This window comes from Chinchilla lanigera, unplaced genomic scaffold (genome assembly GCF_000276665.1).
Source record: "Chinchilla lanigera isolate Chin_1 unplaced genomic scaffold, ChiLan1.0 scaffold00013, whole genome shotgun sequence".
Taxonomy (NCBI): Eukaryota; Metazoa; Chordata; class Mammalia; order Rodentia; family Chinchillidae; genus Chinchilla; species Chinchilla lanigera.
Genome location: NW_004955414.1, coordinates 1258706 through 1279959, shown reverse-complemented (window position 1 = coordinate 1279959; position 21254 = coordinate 1258706). Strand labels below are relative to the sequence as shown.

Genomic DNA, 21254 nt, shown 5'->3' with positions numbered 1-21254 from the left:
CTCCTTGACTTATTCTGGTATTACCAAAAGGTACCAACAGGAAGTTTGCAAAAACCAAGATTCACACCCTTCAAATGTCCTTCTTATGTTGTTTTTTTTGACAGTCTAGAGTTATCATGAGGACAGTCTAGAGTTGTCTCTAAGAATTTGCCCTATGTACAGTAACCTGAGACAACAGCACTGCTGCGACCAAGGACAAGTGCATCACCACAGTTCTGCACAGGAGTCTCTACCTGTGCAAATGATGGCTCTCCCTTACTTGTCTTCTGCAGCTAACATTTTCTCTCTGACCCATGTTACTCCTGTCTTCACTTCTAATTTTATTTCCTTTTACTTTTCTCATTTCTAGGCTACTTTATCTCTACTGAACTTCCTGAGAGACATCTGTATGTCTCTATCTATACACAGGTTAATTTGTCCTCTTTGTAGTTTACTGTCAGTTTGCAGTCGACTCGTTTCTGTTTATTTTTAGTTCGTGAGGGTTTCTTTCTTCTCCTCTTCTCTTTGTGATTCTCAGTGTTTCCCAAGATTAATTTGTTTTTTTTTTGTTTTTTTTTTTTGGCTTTTTCTCCGGTACCAGGAACCAAACTCACGACCTTGCACTTGCCAGGCAGGCGCTTTTGCCGCTGAGCTAAATCCCCAGCCCTCCCAAGATTAATTTGGAACTAAGTTCCCACCATGTTGCTCATAGAACCAGAAGTCATTATTTACCATTTTCTTTCTTTAGTAGTACATGTTTGCAGTACATGTTTACATCCCTTGTGTGAAGCTGCTACAGTACATAACACATCTTAATTCCTTTTCACCCTCTTTCCCTCCCCTCTCTTCATCTCTTGATCCCTTTCTCATTTCAGAAAGATCTACTCTTTTTTATTCAAATTATTATGGAAACTAAGCCCTAAATATTGCTTTGAAATTATGTCTATTAACACCTATAGGACTGAGTGAGCTAACCCTTTATAAAAAACATGGACCCTAAAAAAGCTGAAAATTTAGAAACACTTTAAAAAGTAAATTCTCAGTTTAAAAGATGCTTGTTGCAGCCTTTTTCCATTTTCCTCTAGGGTACTATAAAGCATAACTCTCAAACACAATCAGGACCTTTCAAAATTCACTGAACAGAACCATGCTATGGAGTCCTGCTTCATCTGTTTACAATAGGAGTAGTAAGACCAGACAGACTTGATTTGAATCTTGCCATCCAAAATGATTTTCCATGTGGAATAATCACACTGTCACTCCTGAATCAAGTGAAACATTCTTGTTGAAACCATATGAAGGAATACTATATAATTTTACAATTTAAGCTAAATTTCATCTGTTCAACACATTCAAACCATATAGTATTAGAATCAATGAGATAAAGCCCTTTAAATATTATATAACAATTGACCTTTTTTTGGTAGGAAAAATGGCTTGAAATACATGACTTGTTAACGTTACTAATAAAGAGAAGCACATACATTTTGGGCAAATCCAACTTATAAAAACTCAAACGAACAAAAACAACAAATAGAAGGATAGTTTACGATAAGGATACTTTAGTTATCACAAATATTCACTACAGGATTTTGGTAAATAGGTTACCCTGGGATATCTAGGGACAGTTATTATGAATAGATCTATTAAATACTAATCAAGCTTATTCTGCCTATGTGCAGAAATGGGTAAACACATAAAAATTCTGGCCTCCTGTTAACATGGACCTCAAGCTCCTTTAACTGAGATTCAATAACTGACTTTAAAAGGGGATATACTTTCAGAACAGAATTATCTTATATATACTGACAAAAAAACTTTCATTGAAATTACTTTTAATTTAGTCCAGTTAGAAAAATGCCAATAAGGGCAATGTAGAAAAAATATTTCCAAATATTTTAACATAACTTTTTCCTACTAAAGATTTTATTAGCTATCAGAGTTTGGGCTCATTGACTTCATTCTTTAATATGATTTCCTTTATTCATTGAAAAATAAGATTTGTCTACTTTTTCTACCTTTATTTTTCTTTTTGAAAACCGAACATAAAACATGCGATTCTTTAAATACAGAGACAAGCTCCACCCCAAGCTACTCAATTATTGAGCTAACCAGAAATTCTACTTCTACACTCTCTAATCCTGAATGGTTCAAATGATTATTTAATATCCCATACAAAATTTCTAGAACTACGTTTTTCCAAGAGCACCAATAATCTGATCCCAGTATTACACTAGATAATCCAAGATTAGTTCAAGGGTATAGTCATACTTAAATTTACAGTTATAGTAAAATTGTAATTTCCCATTATTCTGCTAATATTATTTTTTATATCCTACAAAACTGCAATAAGAAAGCATTAACCTCATTTTACAGTTGAGGAAAAGGAGGCTTAATGACGGTATATAAATTGTCTGAAGAGATTAGCAAATGAGTGGTAGGTATGAGTTTGAATTCCCAGGTCTGTGTGACTACAAAACTCACATTTCACCTACCGTACACAAGTCACACTCTCTTTCCATAAGTCTCCATCACTCATGCCAAGAAAGTATTTTATCACGTGAAATCTAAATGAGAGCTTATTTACACTCTTTTACATGAAAATAAGCCACTGAAGTTCTTAAAGTCCAACTCAAATAAAATAAAAGCCTCTCAGGTATGTAGTCATAGAGAATAAAACTTAAATATACATAAAAGTTAGAAGAAATAGTAAAAACTGAGGAAAACTAGAAATAAAATGTGTATCAACAATGCAAAGGGTCCCTTACGTATCTGATTTTTATTACTACTGTCATTTTCAGAATAATTTGCCATTTTAATGTGCTAGGATTAGATTTGTGTTTCTTCACTCACAGCAGAAAATTTACAGCAGTGGGAAAACAACTTTAACCCCCAAAGTATCACAGCTAAGTGAATACAATTATCTTAGAAATACTGAAAGATTCAATTTCAGTAGCTTTCATTTTAAGAAATTCAACAGTGAAAGAATTATTATGATACACATATGTAATGATACTTACAAGTAAGACTAACCAAGAGGGACCTTATCCCAAATTCACACATTTGCTTCCATTTTGCACGAAATTTGGATGTGACTCCAGGGATAATGATCTCTGCTGGAACATAGAACTGAATTGAATATGTCACAAAAATGCCAAAGGAATACAGAATTTTCACTGATTGATATAACCTGTTGAAAAAAATTGCATTTAGTCTTTCTTAACATGAAACTGGATTTTTCTGTTTAGTTTTCATAAGATAAACAAGAAACCCAGGAGATAATCTTAGACCAGAATATACTAACTAAAAATGCTTCTCTAAAAGAATGCCAGCTGATCCCAACTAACTGAATTCCTACATAATATACAAACAGTTTACTCTGAAAACCCTAGATGGCATGCAGAAGTTTAGGACATACTGCTGGCAATATTTCATTGTGGAATACACCAGTGTTCTGATGTTATACCAGCCCCAACCAAAGATTTCAAGTTCTAAGAAGACAAATCTAACACAGGATGAAAAGGGTCAAAGGTTTTTGCTCCTTTTTGGAGGTGAAGAGGTGAAACTACACAAGAAATTGACCCTAGACTTGAAAATTATGGCTTTTAATCTCATTTTCACCAAATCTTTGCAGTTCAAATTATGTGTCTGGAAAAGGCGGTACACGGTACTCCCTCTTTGAGGACTATTTCTACAGCCCTGGCTCGCTCTCACCAGGGTGTCGGGCAGAAACTGTGAGTACTGCATGCTGTGGTCAAAAATACAGCTAAGAAAATTGTTCTACTAACTTCTATGGGTTTACTGAAGGGAAGTTAATGTTTAGTTTTTCTGACCAATGTTATGCTTATGTCGGGTAATCTGAACAACTACTTTGAAGACAACAATATGCAATATAACAACGATTGAATTTCTATCATCTTGTTTTTTGAAATTCTGAATCGTTTCTAATTTTTTTTAATTATTTTTTATTCTGTTTAAAATTTTAAAAATTTAAAATTAAAAAAAAATTAGTCCATATTTGTCGTACAGAATGATCCCATTCTTTGTGTGGAGTTGGTATATGTACACAACACATCTTAATTCCTTTCTCATCCCTTTTCTCTTCCCTCCCCTCTTCCCTCATCACTTGGTCCACTCCCATTTCAGAAAGATCTATCTCCCTACTTCCTATGATCTATCTTTTATTTTGTTCTATATAATTTGTGAATTTCACTTAATATTATGGTCTCAAGATGCACCTTTTTTCCTACTCATTATTTGTAAAGTCATTTCCTACAAATGGCTATCTTAATGACAGAGTAGTACTCCACTCTATGTCAATACTCATTTTCTTTACCCCTCGTGTGTTGGTCAACATATACGCTGCTTCAAAGATTCAGGCATTATGAGCTTTGCTGCTGCAAGCACGGCTACACATGTATTACCATAATACAACGTCTGTAGCTCCCTTGGGAAGATACCTAGAAGGGGAATAGCTGAATCAAATGGAATTTCTAGTTTTAGTTTTTATGAAATCTCCAGCAGTTGTATCAGTTTAGTCCCACCAACAGTGTAGAAGGGTTCCCCCCCCCCAGCACACACACAGCCTTGCCAGCACTTCTGATTATTTGATTTCTTGATGATGGCCATTCTTTCTGGAGTAAGATGGAATCTTAGTGTTGTTTTAATTTGCATTTCTCTAATGACCAGCCATGTTGAGCATTTCTTAATGTATTTCGTAGCCATCTGTACTTCTTTTGGGAAGTGCCTATTCATTTCACCTGCTGATCTTTTGACTAGGTTTTTTATTTGAAGGGAATTACTTTTTTGAGTTCTTTATATATTTTAGGTATTAGTCCTCTATCTGAGGAATAGCTGCCAACCTTTTTTTCCATTTTGTAGGTTGTCTTTTCATTCTGTTGACTGTTTCTTTTGCTGTGCAGAAGCTTTTTAATTTAATATGAATGAGAGCTGTTTTCTCAGCTTTCTCTTTAAACCTTAAGCATATCTGAAATCTTAAATCATAACCTCGAGGAACTATATATTAAAAAAAAACATTCATATTAAACATTGAATTACACAGCTTTCCTTGCTTGAAAATCATGGTGAGCAACATATGTCACTGGTTGCAGAAATGTCAGAATCGTAAGTCCAAGAGGAGGGCAAAAGTTCTCTAAATTATGCATACCACTACGTGGAGACTATATTAATAAGGGAAATAGAGTTGCCAGGTTACTATTTTGTCCAACCAAACTCATCTCTTTAAAGCTCAGTGCTTCAAAGCAGCACAAGAGTCTTCAGTTTCATATGTATCTTTGGATTTTTTTGAAAATTTGTTTTTTAAATTAATACATAATAATTGTACATATATATAGGGGAAGTGTAATTATCTTTAGATTGCAATATTGTGGACAGCCTCCTGTCAAAACTGAAAATGGGTATCTTAATAAATACTTTGGTAAATTTCCTTTGATAGCCAAAGATTTTTCAAATATTAAATGACACAAGAAGAAAATGTAGAATCATAGGACTCACAAAAACATTACAGAACCTACTGCTCTGAGTTACAGATAATTGTGTTATATTTTTAAAATATTTTTACTATTTGCTAGCAATCAAAAGAATTATCAGCCACTTTGTACTTTTAAGAAAGAAACTAGAAAGGACTATGGATTAAGTGTGCTGTAGCACTGGGAGCGATGATCAACACCTATATCCTCTCTCAGCAGAATCATCACCGATAGCTACATCTTCCCATTTAAAAAGACTCCTATTTTCCCACCTTAGAGTTCTATACACAGGGAGTCTTTCCTCTCTGAAGAACAAATGTAGTTATTTCAAAATGATATAAAGTATTCCACTTCTAGTAAAATACCTAATTAAGCTGTTAACTTATTTCTGATATTTTCAGACCTTAGGATTATAAACAGTTCTCTAAACTTTGGCTAAGCAAGAAGAAATTCAGTAAGTTTCCTTTTATAACATATTCATCATAAAGGTAAGAGGAAATAAGGCTGAGTAGCAACAGATCTGAAAATACTACAAATATCACAATCAAGAAGGAAGAAAGTCTTTCAAGCTAGTAATGAACCTTAATCTTAAAATTAGCTAAGAATGTACTTCTCAGCTTGAAAGTTAAATGGTCAAGCTACTGAAAATACACAAAACAATCAAAATACAGCTGCTTTATATACTCTGGTATGCAGTTACAGAGAAAGATATAAACATTCTCATTATTGCCATTTAAATATTCTTTTTTCACATACATTTTGAAATTATGGCTAATGTAGTTCTTAAAATACATCATTTGCACACAAGTACTATCATTCCTTCATTTACCTAGAACTGAAATCATATAGGATAAGAACCTGGCTATTACTGATACTATTAAATAATATTAATTATATGCAATTACTATTATTTGGTGTTGCACAGAGTAAAACTGAGAAAGAAAATGGTTTGAATCTTTTCGAAGTTGACATACCTATGACTCGTCAACTGCTGAGGAATAATAAAGAAGTCAGAGTGTCCTGCAACAGTGCTAAAGTTTAGAATCATTTGCTTCACTTCTAGCTCTTCTGTTTCAAAAACTCATTTATTTGTATATCGGGCATCTATATTTTCAATAGTACTTAATGACTGTTTTCAACTTTTCCATAGATATTACCAACCTTCGTTTTCATTTTCATTTTAAGCAAGTAACCATGTTAAGGTTCCTTTACATATTAAGTTTTATAAATGAAAACACCCGAAAAGAAACTCTCTCTAAAAAATAAAAGCTTGTCCCAAAGCCACAGGAATTTATTTCAAAGATATATAAGCATATTAAACAACTTTTAGAAAATATTTAGTGCACAGCACATATCTTTCAAAGCTCAGTGCCAAATCTCCTTAAGAGTTAGAGGTAGGTTTTAGTCTTTTCTGTATGTCCCTTCAATGTACTTAGTTGACTGATACTTACTAAATGTTATTTAATGTTAATACTAAAATAAGTATGGATAAATACATCCACCTAATATGACAAACAATACTTCAAAGGATCCAATGATTTGTGCTTGGAAATAAAAATGTATTATACTGGAAACAAAAATAGTATCTTTGTAAAGACAGAGAGATTTTTAACATACATTTTTTAGTCAATATATAGATTAAATTTGTCAGAGATTTTCAAAATTTTCAATGCTTTTATTCTTTCCCCTGCAGTGCCTAACAAATCAATGACCTATATTTTCAAGTGTGGCTATCTTAAAATTTTTAAAAAGCCAATTCAGGAAGTAAGTTGATGGTTGATTCTTTTTCTCAAGGGTGAATACAAAATCTACCCTTGGAAATACTCTGGTAATTCACTTTCCCTTTTGGACCCTTCACAATACTCAGATGAGAATCTTTATGACTTAGCTCCATCAACCAGAAAGAAATCATATTAACTGAGGACTAACTCCAATCCTTACAAGAGCCTTACCTCATTCTAAGCTTAAAAAAAAAAAAAAAAGATAACCATGATTAGCTAGCATTCATCACTAGAATGAAGAGCTTGAGCCAGTAAACTTTTCCAGCACAATTTACTAGATCATAAGCATTATGAAGAGATTTTTATCTATTCCCTCTGTAGTTCTACAACATGAAATAGTATTTGGGACATAAAAGGCATACAATAAATATCTGTTGGACTAATTAAGGAATGGTGGGTGGATGGCATTCATTTTAAATTTAATGTAATTAATAAGAGCAGTTCTGATGAGAAGAGCCAGAAGCATCTGTGTTAGCACCCAGTGACAGGCAACTTTAACATCAGCAAATCATTAAGAAGGTGCGAGTGTCTATGGATTTCTTTTTCCAGTGTCCTTACATTTCCTTATTTCCTTTTGTGCCTCTTGGTGCAGCCATTTTCACCTAAATCATTTCACCTTAGGTAGCAGTCCCCTCAGAGTTCAGACCACAGACTACCAGAAGGATAAATTAACACATAGCTCGATTACCTGCCACTACTCATCCGCTTTATTTCCCAGAATATGCAGTATTCTAGCTCCTAAAGACTACAAATATGTGCTCAGACTTTGGTTTTTGTCCTCTTTGGGGGTTTAAAAAATGACGTTTTGGTACAACACATGAGATCACCCACAGAAGCTCCACTACTGCTTCGCAATGTTTCCTAGGAGAAGGGTTATTTGTGCTGATTTATGATTAGCCTGTGAATATTTTCTAAGTTGTAATTTTTTAAGCTTTATGTCATGACCCATCAGTGGGTTACAATAATCAATTTGTGGATTGTGGGTTTCTTCTAGTGATACAGGCTGGAACAGGAAATACCAGAATGTTTTTTTTATCCACCCTTTCACTTATTTCAGTTATTTCTTTGCATGAGGGAGGTATGGACACACAGAAACTGACACATACATCACACTGGGTTTTTCTATACAACCTATTTTCCTTTCTCACCACGAGTTGCAGTTCAGAAAGTTGTACAACCACTAACTGAAACCAAATTGTGCTTCTGACTGCTTAAAAAAAAAGCCACAAAATAAAAGTGAACAAATGAAACTAACGACAAAAGAAAAATATTTGTTCCTATGATGTTTATACCATTCAACTGAGGAGACTCAACACAAATTACTATTTGCTTTTCCAAGTCCCCTAAAGAACTTATTAAAGTATCATTATACTTAATGCTACCCTCAAAAGTCTCCATATCTTCAACTTTTCCTTGCAACCATGACATGAGCTAAAAAGATCTTCATCTTCTGTTTTGAATTCCATAAACTATAATTAGAGGAGATGCAGAGAGTCACAATTTAAACAGAACCTCCTAGAAGATTTTATGATATGGATTCACTCCCAAGCTCTCCTGCTAACCTGCCTAACTGCACATTCTTTTTTTTTTTTTTTTTTTTTTTTTTTTTTCAGATTAACCTTACATAAACTTTTCCTGTTTATTACTTCCTTGTTGGTAAAGAGATCCTAGAAAGTGAAGAAATACCTAGTAACATGTCAGAATCTGGGAAAAAAAATCTATACAAAATCATATAAAAATTCTTCAAATAAATCCTTATAAAAGGACCATCATTTGCACAGACTGAAATCCTGTATTAAACAGGTTACCAATTTCCTTTTAGTAATCTCCTTGCAACTGCGCTGACCCTGTATTTTTCACTCTGAGTAGATATTTCCTCCTGGAGTGTAGCACTATGTTAGTGATACTCAAAGCTATAGCTTAAATATGGTGGATCTTTCTTAAGTATAAACATTGTTCAAAGGTTTTTTATTTGATGAAGACTTTTATCTAAAAAGAAAGAGATATAAACAAGAATATGAACAGTATTTTGAAAACAAGAGGACAAAGTGAGGCTATATGGAGGTACGATGCTATGGTACTGCTGCAAGACTCCCAGGGGATGTTTCTTCTTTCCTCTGCTTCTGGGCTGCTGCTCCGGCTTGGATAAGTATCCCCCAAAGGCCCAACTTATAAAGGTTTGGTCACCAGCTTTAGACCTCTGGGAGATGCTGGAATCATCAAAAGGTAGGGGCTAGAGGGAGGTCTCCGAGTCCCCGGGGCAGGTCCATGAGGAAACAGGGAGTACAGGGAAGTCCTTCCTCATGTACAGGGAAACAGGGAGTCCTTCCCTTTTTCACTCTCTGCCCATGACATGAGGTGGCTGACTTTGCTCTGTCAGGTGCTCCTGCCCTGATGCATTGCCTCATGACAAGCCCAAAGCCGTGGGCCAACTGAGCATGGACTGAACCTCCAAAACTGAGAGTCAAAATAGACCTTTATAAGTTGATTAACTCGAGTATCTGCCCTAGTAATGGAAAACTAACTGACACAGCTACTTCAGGGAAGAACAACGATAAAGAGTTGATTAAGACTTGTCGTCACATCATGATTATACCGTCAGGTAATATGACAAATGCTTTTGAACCCTGCGTAATGTTTAACAAATATTTACTAAGTGCTTCTGCAACAACACTAGGGTAGATTTTGGGGATGTATCAGAAACCTAGAGCCCTTGTCAGGAAGTACTGAATGTTCTAGCTCAGAATTACAAATTTCTTTCATTATCTCCTTTAAAATACACTCTACTTCAAAAGCGATTAAGCACTATTATTCAAAGCTAGTTTCTAAAGATGCCACATCTCACAGACTGAGGACGACAGTTAATAACAACTAGAAGTCCCTTTAACCTATCTTTGCTCTATCTTAGGGTCTCCATCCAAGTCAGTCTTACAGCTCTGAGCCCACAATTTGGCATCCCACAGCTGGGAGCCACTCACACCCTAGGATGCTCCTGTGACATACTCTGTACCTCCTAACACCTTTTAAAAGCCAGCAGAGAAGGAAAGGAAGTATAATGAGGAAAGACTATCAGAAATAATCCCAAGGTTATTCAAGTCCAGACTTCTCACTTTAGAGCAGACTATAACCATAAAAAAGACAGACAACTCTCCCACTCTCTTCTTCAGTCATGACTATTATTTAACAGTCCCACAACTGCAGAGAGCAAAAGAAATAGATTAGAGGCCACAGAAGGCTTATCTACACAATGAAAAGGAATTAGCCAACAGAAGTTCTCCAAAAGGAAACACTTCTCTTGACTTCTTTCCTGTTTGACCCCAGATTTGTGCTGTTTGTTACTGTTCTAGGCTTTCCTCAAATGAAAAACAAGCAGGTGATTTGCCAGACTTCCCTGAATAGAAACTATGTTCTTATGCTCCCGTACTGATCAAATGGAGAGTCACAGCAACTAGGAGTAAGAGGAGAGGAGAAGAAGGGACTCTGGGAAGAGAAGAGACAAGTAAATCCTCTGTGGGGCAGTGTCATCCTCGTGACTGAGCCATGATTACTAAAGCATTCCCGCTTATTTGTGCCCACTGTTCCTTCATCATGTTCTCACCTACCTGAAGACAGGAACATCTTAATTTGAATGCATCTACACTCCCACTTCAGACCCTGCTTCTATAGTATTTTCCTTGAATGCTTTTGTAAATAAGACAGAATTCAGAATTCTGAGACTGTTTTTATGTTTCATATCTGATCTTAAAAATACCTATTAGTTTTCTCAAAAGAAAACATAAAAATGATTAACAGACATATGAAAAGTGTCCAATGAGTAGAAAACCACAATGAGATACTGCCTCACCCCTATCAGAATGGCTGTCTTCAGAATAATGAAAAAATAACAAATGCTGCCAAGGATGTGGGGAATGAAGAATCCTTATATATTGTTGGTAAGAATGTAAATTAATACAGGTGTTATGGAGTAACAGTACACAGGTTCCTTAAAAACTAAAAACAGGACTACCCTACTACTCAGCAATCCCATTGCTGGGTATACTATAGCCAAAGGAAATCAAATCAACCTGTCAAAAATACACCTGCATTCCCATGTTCACTGTAGCACTCATCACACAGCTAGGATACAAAATCAACCCAAGTGTCCATTAATCAGCAAATGAATAAGGAAAATGTGGTAAATATATATAACAGAAAACTATTCAGCCATAAAAAGCCAGAAATCCTGTCATTTGCAACAGCACACATGTACCTGGAGCATATTATGTTAAACAAAGTCAGTCACAGAAAGATAAATACTGCATTATCTAACCCATAAGTAAAATCTGAGAAAGTAGCCTTTAAAGAAGTTTGGTATAGAATAATGCTCACCACAACTAGGGATAACAGAGTAGGAGAGGTGAGAAGCTAGCAGATACAATATTATTTTTGATCAAGAGAGTAAATTCTGGTGGTCCACAGTAGCGCAATTCATAACAGCTAAATCCTGGAAACAGCCTGTATGTTCATCAATCGATGGGTAAAGAAAAGTGGTATTTACACACAATGGAGTACTGCTCTGCCATAAAGAAGGATAAATGAGTCATCTGTAGATAAACAGACGTATGTTGAGTCCATAATGTTAAGTGAAATAAATCAGGCACATAAGCTTAAACATCACATTTTCTCACCCACATTATAAACACTCTAAAGTGAAAAGGAAAAGATGGGTAAGAAGAACAGAGAGGGACCCTTCTCAGATGGGAAAGCGATGGAAAGTGCAGCGGGGCAGGATAAGGGAATGAAAAGGGAGTTAGGATGTGCTGTGTGCTTGCACCGGCTCCACACCAGGGACACGGACACTGTGTGCTGCAAACATGTACCAATAAAGAAAGTGGAGAGAATAATTTTCACTTTTTAAAAATGTATTATATATTTCAATATTTAAGAAATTTCAATCAAGAAATGAAAAAAGTTTAAAGTGTAATTACCCTAAGGTGATACTACCTAATGCACACGTGAGTCAAAACAGCACATGGGACCTCATAAATATGCACAGATACCTGTGTCAATCAAGCTAATAAAAATACCTATTGGTTTTTCAGCTATGCTTGAGATTTGGTCTAAATGTTATTATAAGTGAAAACACATGTATTCTCTAGACATGTTAGAGTACTTGAAAAATGAATTGCACTAGCATATTTTTTAACCTTGCCTATCTTATATTAAACTGTTTAAGCTTTCAGTCCTACTTAAGTTTCCTGTTTCACTCTATGAATAGGATAAAAGCACATTTGAAGAAAATAAAATTCTATAATCAACTATAATATGGGTTAATTAAATACTAAACAACTATATATCTTGTTTGTAGTCAAGACTCCATTTTGAAACACATTTATAACAACTGAAATACTTCCACCTTGAAATATATCTATAAAATCTCAGCTAAAGCAAAATTATGATTAAAAAAAAACAGATAAACAATACACTGCATGTGTGCCCCTTGTACAACTTGCAAACTATCCTAGTTACACTTCCTCTGTCATAAATAGCTTCCTACATACATTTGTCCAAATGACATTTTTTACTCTAATAAATGTCCAAGATGCAAATGATTACTAAAGGGGTAGATAAACTATCATCAGAAAGCCAGTCAGAAGATACAATTTTTGCTGTTCCTGGTTTTTACTAAGGTGGTGAGACATTTACGATTTCACAGATTTCTAAGTAGCTAAAGGATTAGTATGGCTTAATTAAAACAGAAAGTTAGCATTTATTTTTTGCATTTATCAAAACTAAGGCATTTTCTTCCATTTTATAGGGGAGCAATTCTGTACGATAATCACTGCCAGTATCTTATAAAATTTTTCCAAAGACCAACTTCTAGAAGAAAGAATAATACATATCACTTCACAAAGCAGAGTATGGTTCTAATATTGAAAACACTAAGATGTACCACTTGATGATTTATAACGAGTCTCACCAGGTGTGGTGGCACACGCCTGTAATACCAGCACTCAGAAGGCTGAGACAGGAGGATCACTGGGAGTTCGAGACCAGCCTACGCTATAAGCTAAGTTCAAGGCCTGCCTGAACTGCAGAGTGAGACCCTCTCTCAAAAAGACAAAAATAAATCTGTAATGAGTTCAACTGGATTCTGAAAGGACTTCAGGTATGTACACTATAAAACTGACTAGTAAAATAGCGAGGTCCAAAATGATGGGATATATTATTTTATCAAGAACCCAGAGAATTTGGTTTTTTGAAAACAAGGATGAATGTTGAAACTTGTATTAAAGTAGATCTATATCAAAAGAATCCATATTTTGTTCTTAAACTTAACCTGAAATTGGAACAATATCTTATACATACAATATTTTATCCATAAATTCATAGATGTTCTCTGAGAATTATGAAGTTCTAGATTACATAAAGAAATTACAGTAAAAACTTTAAAAATTTAAGTTATAAATCTAAAACCATACCTCTATCATCAAATCTTGTGATAAATGATACCTATAAACTAAAACTAAGAGTAATAAACTCATGCACACTTACCACACATCCTGGGGGAGATTTAAAGTTATGCTGCCTTTGATTTTGTCACGAAAGCACATGTACCCTAAGGTAGCCAGTGTCACATACAAAGCCGTGACGATCCCCATACCAATGTTCAGTGCTTGAGGAAAGCGCTTCGCTTCTTTCATTTGGTTTTCCAGTGGAAGGACCTAAGGAATTTTTAAATGGAACATGATAGCAGTATTTCAAAATAACATAGTATCTCATTTATACAATTGGCCTTTATACACTACATACGCAAACTATTTTTTCCTTAACACATGATCATTGTTAAAGTGTTTTTCTATGTGCTATGTTTTTTATACTATACATTTTTAAATTCTTAAAAAGATTTAAAATTCAGCTCGTGGCTGATTGGCAAACCTGTTCTTCTTTTAAGTACACTTTTATTTTGCAATAAATTTAGATTTACAGAAAGGTTACAAAGATAACACAAAGAGTGTCTATGTACCCCTGACCTAATTTCCCTTTCTGTTAACATTTGACACTGCCATGGTACATTTGTCACAACTACAAACCAGCACTGATGCATTAACTGAACTCCAAAGTTCATCTGGGTTTCACTTGCTTTTCCATTTCTTTTTCTTTCTAGGGTCCTATCCAGAAGGCCACATGGCATTCTGTCACCTTGCTTAGTCTCCTCTAGTCTGTGACCGTTTCTCAATTCTTTCATTGTTGTTCATTATCTCGACACTTTCAGCAGTGTTGTTCAGTATTTTGCATAATATTCCTCTATTTATGTTTGTCTAATGCTATGCTTGTGACTAGACTGGGTTACTGGTTTTGGAGAAGGGAAGCACCCTTCTCATCACACGTTATCATAATGATTTATGATTGATGACTTTCATTTTGATAGTTTCGTTACATTATTTTGCCAGGTTTTTCTACCATAAAGTTACTTTTCTTCCCCTCCATCATACTCTTTGCTGAAAGCACATCCCTAAATCTAGACCAAGGACTAAGGAATAATTAACTACATTTCCTGAAGGGAAGAGTCACAGGAAAGTATTTGGGAGTCTTCCCTAAGTATTTATTGGTTTAATGATTTATTTACATTAGCATGGACTTAGATTTGTTTTATACTTTAAGTTATAACTCACTACTCTGTCATGCATTTTGTTACTCAGAAAGTCAGCCATTTTTCTCAAGAGAACTTTGGCTGTATTGCTGGAGAATGATATTAGTCTGAGTGCTAGCTGCGCTTGGTGCTGCCACAGTATCACTGCTTCTCGGGCCTCTCAGGAGACAGAGCTAGGAAATATACACATGTACACTAACGCATGTATACACACATCTATAACTGTTTGTCTAGTCACCTATATCTGTCAATTACAATTAAGATTAAATGATTATTTCTATTGTGTATAAAAAAGAACTTTTAAAAAAATAAAAAGATTAATTGAAAAACACAAGTTTTTAAGGCTAATACTTGGAGGCTTTGACCATACATTAGTAACAGAAAATAAAGCAGGGGTCAGTTGTGGCTGCTGGGGAGACAACCCACACCTAAAATGTAGGGCTGTGGTCAGGACTGCTGTCAGTGCAGCTAGAAAAGGAGAAAAGGAAGGAATTAACCTTTGTGGAGCTTGACCTGTGCTGCACAGCATGGCTGGCATCGAGTAGACGTGAGAATATGAAGGAAGACTCGGCCTGAGTTCCTGCTTGCAAGGGGCAAGCAGGGACAGAGTACAGAGAACCACTCCAACATTCCAAGGGGCTGAAAGCAAGACTAACAGGCAAGGGAAATAAAACTGAAGTTCGGTTTAGATGAGAAACTGTAAGTCAGACTTTGGAATTGTTGATTTCGAGATGTCAGAGAAACAACACTTCACTAGAAATTTGTAATAATTAACTAGAACCTGGAACTCAATAGTTAAAGACAAATTAAAATCTGCAGTTACGTCCACAGTAGTAATAAGAAGAGCTGTAAGAACTTGCAAGAATTCTCTAAAGGATAATTCAGAGAACAAAAACCCAAGTAAAATGGTATAAAACTGTCTTTCAGACCTATTTTATCTGGGGATCATGAAAATAGATGTTTAAATTATTCTGCTTCCATACCAAACCATCAGGCCCTGAAACATAAGCTATCAAACAGAACAGAGAGAAATACTCTATTTCCCCAGGTCTACAAATTCTAGGCCATAAATAAACTGGAAGCATCCTGAATAGAAATATTTATGATTTTAAGATCTTTAAGATGTTTATATCTCTCGGCACTACTCAAACATGATATGCACAAATATAAAGGGAAATTTTTTGTATTTTTTATATAATAATAATTTTGTAACTATTTCAATTCCGTTCAAACAGTCTAGTTCATAACATACGATGTCTGACATGTGCTTGAACATGTGTGTTGGAGATAAAACTGTATAAATCTTTCTTGATTTAAGACTTTAGCAAATAATAATAAAGTCTAATTCTTACCACTCCTATGCCTTCAAAAGCAAATACCGCAGTACCAAAAAAGAGCGGGTATTTTTTCCAACCAGCCACTATTGGAAGGTTGTGGGGATCTGGCATGTTCTGCAAAACAGAAAAAAATAAGATTATATGTCTTTGTTTATTTTAAGGGACTTAAAATAAAACAGTAAAATCACACTCTTTTGAGCTTCACAGCAAGTATGTTATAGAAGTGAATATTTTTTCAATAAACACTTTAGGCATCTTATGTTAAATACAGCTAAGCTGTTAGGATTTAATTGCCAAAGCAGCTGTGTCCTCCTTCTCACACATTCCATCAAATGCAATGCTCCTGATCACCTGTTTCCACCTGCAAGCACCAGACTGCACCAATTGGGTGTGGCTCCCCCTACAACAGGAAATATATGAGCCACTCTGGTCTAAGCTGAGAGCTGTGTAATCAGTTATCAACCACAGTTGTTTGTGCTCAACAAAAATTCATTCTCCCACCCTCTAGTCATTTTTCCTTTAATAAGACACCTATGCTTCGCCACTTTGGCTTTCTATTTTACAGCTCTGCTGCTCTATAGTACCAGCCTTTTCTGGTCTCAGTGTTGACTGTGACCTGAGAGTTGTCACTGCTCTTACTATTTATGACCTGACTTTGGCTTTGATCATACTTGGCCCTCACCTCTTTCATCTGCAGCGTATCTTTTTCAAGATTTCTGACCCCACAATAACCACTTTTTCCAAATACCCCACGTCTGGTCCCTACTTTCTCACCAGGGTGTTTTTCCTGCCTCAGGTGACTGAAGTAGAATTCAAGGCCAAGGAAAGATAACGAACAAAGCAATTAAGTATGAAAGCACATGGGTAATTTGAGGAGCAGAGATGACTGGCCCATCTGAAGCACACGCACAACTTTTGATGTAAAGGTGATATGTGACTAAAAACATGGGTGAGAGTCAAAGTGAAAAGGGTATTCAAGAATTTGGACCCTGTGATACTACTAAACTGATATTCAAGGCAAGCAAGAAACTACTTGATTTCTCCATGCAACAGTTCATGCTGTTCCCTCTACTTAGGGAATCATCTTTTCTACTCCACTAAGGCTTACATGTTCCACTAAGGGCTGCTCAACTCCAGAGAGCCTCATGTTATCATCTTGTTTGTCCCCTTACATTCTTTTGTGCTATGAGAAAGAATATATGTTTGGAATTCAGAGAGGAGCAATCCAAAACCCAGAGCCACAGTGAGAGTCCACGATGAAATGTCAAGCAAGCCTTTACAATAATTACTGTGGAAGCAATGTGTAAAATGGATTGGCGCGGGGGGAACGGGGATTCTCAATCTTTTTTTTAGGTAACTGGCTCCTCTGAAAGGTGAAATACAGCTACTCAGCAAAAGAAAATGTACAACACATACAGAAATCTAAATCTTACAAATAAAAAGGTTACATAGATTCCCCGAATCCCAAGAGGTTTTTCAGAAGTAATTGGGTTAAGAATTTCCAGAATATGGCCAGATGTGGTGATGCATGCCTATAATCCCAGCACTCAGGAGGCAGAGGCAGGAGGATCATCATGAGTTTAAGGTCAACCTGGGCTACATAGTGAGCTCAAGGCCAGCCTCAACTACACAGTGAATCCCCTGTCTCAAAAAACAAAAACAAAAATCTCCAGAATATGGACAATGAAATTAGTTTGAGTTATTGCATATATTTCAAATAAAGGATATAGACTTGTATAGTAACAGTAGATTAAAGCAACAGCAGCAAATAAAAGTTTAAAAGTAAAACAAAATTACAGAATGATATACATATCCACCCCTGTGGCTGACAGAAATTTTAAACAAACAATATGCATAATGAGCTATATCCTGTGAGAAACTCTACCAAGAGCACAAATCTCACAACTATGACAGGTACTACTCTTTATGAAGCAGTGCCACTAAAGCCAGAGACATGCTCTACAAGACTCAAAACCAGCCCTGACTGTAAAGCCTGTGCTTGTCATCTCCATGTCACATTCTTTTCTAAACATCTCCCCAAAAAGCCAAAGTTTACTGTTTATCTTCCATGTGCCATACATATAGTACGAGTTTTTATATATTATTTTCACCTCCAAAGTAAACAAACTTTTATAGAGGAACATTAGTTTAAAACATACTTACCCTAACAACATATTGATAAATTATCACAAGACTGACAGCCATGGAAACATTGGCAAGGAATGAAAGTACAAACAGATTCTTTAGCTCACGAATGAAGACCAAAAGAATTATAAATGGAAGAAAATAAAGCATATATATCCTTAGGTCAACACTTCTCCTCTCACATGGAGTTGATGAATTGGTATTATTCGAAATAAACACTTTACTCTCCAGGAATCCTTCATGAACCTACATAGAATTACCAGGGGAATAAGGAAGGAAGGGGAAAATCCATCAGTTTACAATCAGACAAGAGATAATATCAATAAAATTACACAATCTATTCTATGATAAATTCCTATGACATATTTGATAACAATGTATTGACATTTTTTCAAGATATTCTGGTTTCCTAAAAACGTTTTTCAAATATAAGGATAACTAAGATAAATAATGTTCTTTGCAAGATAATTTATTTTACTGTACTGTGAAAATAAAATTCAACAGAAAATTATGAGGACACGTTTACCAATTTATTGTGAAGCCTTGTGACTGTCATGCTCCTAATCCCTAAAATAACTCTGAGATCTTTTTCTGACATCAGCAAAGCTGGACAGACACTTACTTAGAATGGTGTTAGTTATTCTGCTCCATTCTGCTCCAGCTTACTTTCTTCAGAGTAGGAAATACCCACTACATATCTCTCAGAAGTGTATAGTAGAAATGGTAATATTTAAAAATCATAGCCTAAATAAAAATTTATATAAAAGAACTATTCATAAATTATCTTCATTATTAATAATTACTAAGAACCCATTAAGTTGAGGCCTAACCATATGTTAGTAGATAATTTCATGATGGCAGAAAACTTCTATAAGATAAATGAATTTTACCTTAAAATTTATTCACCTACGTCTATAACCCAATTTTTCAAATTTCAAAATATAATTATTTACAGGCTCCATATATTAAAAACTGTCTGATTCAACTAATCACGCAATCCAACTTACTAAAATGGAAGTAAAATTACCAAAAACTTTAGAAAGAACCATAAGAATTTATAGTTCAGGCAAGTCCTCCCATAATTTAAATACCAGTGAAAACGTATATGTCCCCTCAAACACTGTACCCTCCTCAGACACACTGTATTACCAAGTCTCCAAACACACAGTATTCTAACAGACGCATGCTAGTAACAACCAGCGTTTTTAGCACCTTCTATGGACCAGATACTGAACTACATGTTTTACATAATTAATCCAATTTGCTCCTCCAAGTGACTCTCAGAAGCAGGGTACAGTTTTAATTTCAATTTAAACCTGAGGAAACTAGAGGGGGAATAAATAGATACATAATACAGAACCAGTGGACAGTGGTTCTAAGATTCAAATTTCAGGCCTGAGACTTGTAAGAGCTACATGTTACCCTCACCAAAATATTGCAACCCAGAGAGGGTTGTTCTGCCCAACAGCCATCTGCCCTCCACTTGGACCTTTCTTTGAATGTAGTAAATATTAAGAGGATGACAAGATGGAAGTTTAAAACAAAATCTTGATGTTGATTTTGTTAGTAATCCAAATATTTCTTTTACTTTAATTCTGTACTTATAAACTATGATAAGCAACGTTATTTTCACTAGAAAAATATAAATCATCTTAAATGGTAGGGAATTTACTAAATGTTTAAGATATAGAGGCTATTTATCAACTCAAAATGGACTAAAAATCTCTCAAGTTATACCATGCACCATTTAAGAAATGCATAGCTCACCATTATCTTGTAACTGGCCATCAAAACAGTAATTTCTATAATGTGAAGTTGAGGCAAAATTGGTAATTTATATCATGTGTCTTTTAAAAAGATATTTCATTGTTGCCTCAATTTTCTCCATAACCAAATTATTAGATTAGGTAACAGTCAAACTTAAGCTCTAGCAAGAATTCCTGGCAAAAGAAAAGCAGTTATATAAACAAATTTTAAAGTGCTATTTGAATTATTAGGTCATTGGGAATTTATAATTAATTCTATCACAAACATCTAATAATATTTTAGCATTCTCTGCCAGAAAGATGGCTATAAAAATTCTCAAGACTAAAAAATACAGTAAAAGAAAAAATGTAGACACATACCTAGACCAAGATTCAGGTAAACATTTGAGTCCTTTGGTGCCCTCTAGAGGCAGAAATGGGCTATCTAATAGGACTTCCTACAGTCTCACATATTTACCAAAGTGTGAAACACTGGAATAAGTATTATAAAATAAAATTACTAAATTCAGTTGTTCCCATTTAGAGCTCACATTTACTAAAATCCACTACTTAATGACTTTTCGACTCAGTAATTTAATGATTAAAATTCCCAAGGGCAGATTCGAAGTCATAATCCCTATATTTGAATACTGTTTTACATCTTACAAAGGCTTTCACAATCATTTTATCACCTGAGCCTCATAAGTTTGTGAGGAATAAGGGAAGATTTTGTTACTATTCTTATTTTACAAATAAGGAAACTGAGCCTTGAACAAGGATGAAGACATCTTATCCATTAAGTTAAAAACTGAGAGCAGGGATTTGAATTTATATGTTCCGACTCTTATCAGAATTTCTTCCCTGTTACAGTCATATTTCTTCCCTAAGATCCAAACTCACATACACTACTTTATGTGAAACTTTCTAGAGTCGCTTCAGTTAAGAGCAGAAGACAGCTTCTAGAACCCTCACACCCAGACTCCAGAGAAGCACGAGGGCTCCCTCTCCCTGCTGTTCATGATGACCTAGGGAGAATGAAGACTGTCATGCTGTAGCTGCAGACTGGGTTCCCACGTGCAAGGCAACTAAACCTTTAATTCTCTGGGTTAATGAAACACTGCACAGTTGATTTCATGTATATTAAG

The 21254-nt window shown here is 35.2% G+C and overlaps 1 protein-coding gene across 7 annotated transcripts in view; it reads right to left on the bottom strand.

Moving 5' to 3' along the window:
- Positions 1-21254, bottom strand: part of Slc36a4 (solute carrier family 36 (proton/amino acid symporter), member 4) — a 50502-nt gene that overhangs the window by 6721 nt on the left and 22527 nt on the right. For all 7 annotated transcript variants that reach the window (XM_005379715.2, XM_005379719.2, XM_005379718.2 and 4 more), the window contains 4 exons: positions 18383-18610; positions 16235-16333; positions 13784-13953; positions 3000-3169 (listed from right to left, as the gene is read on the bottom strand). In XM_005379715.2, the coding sequence (XP_005379772.1) occupies positions 3000-3169; positions 13784-13953; positions 16235-16333; positions 18383-18610 (667 nt within the window). The remainder of the gene's footprint in view (positions 1-2999; positions 3170-13783; positions 13954-16234; positions 16334-18382; positions 18611-21254) is intronic.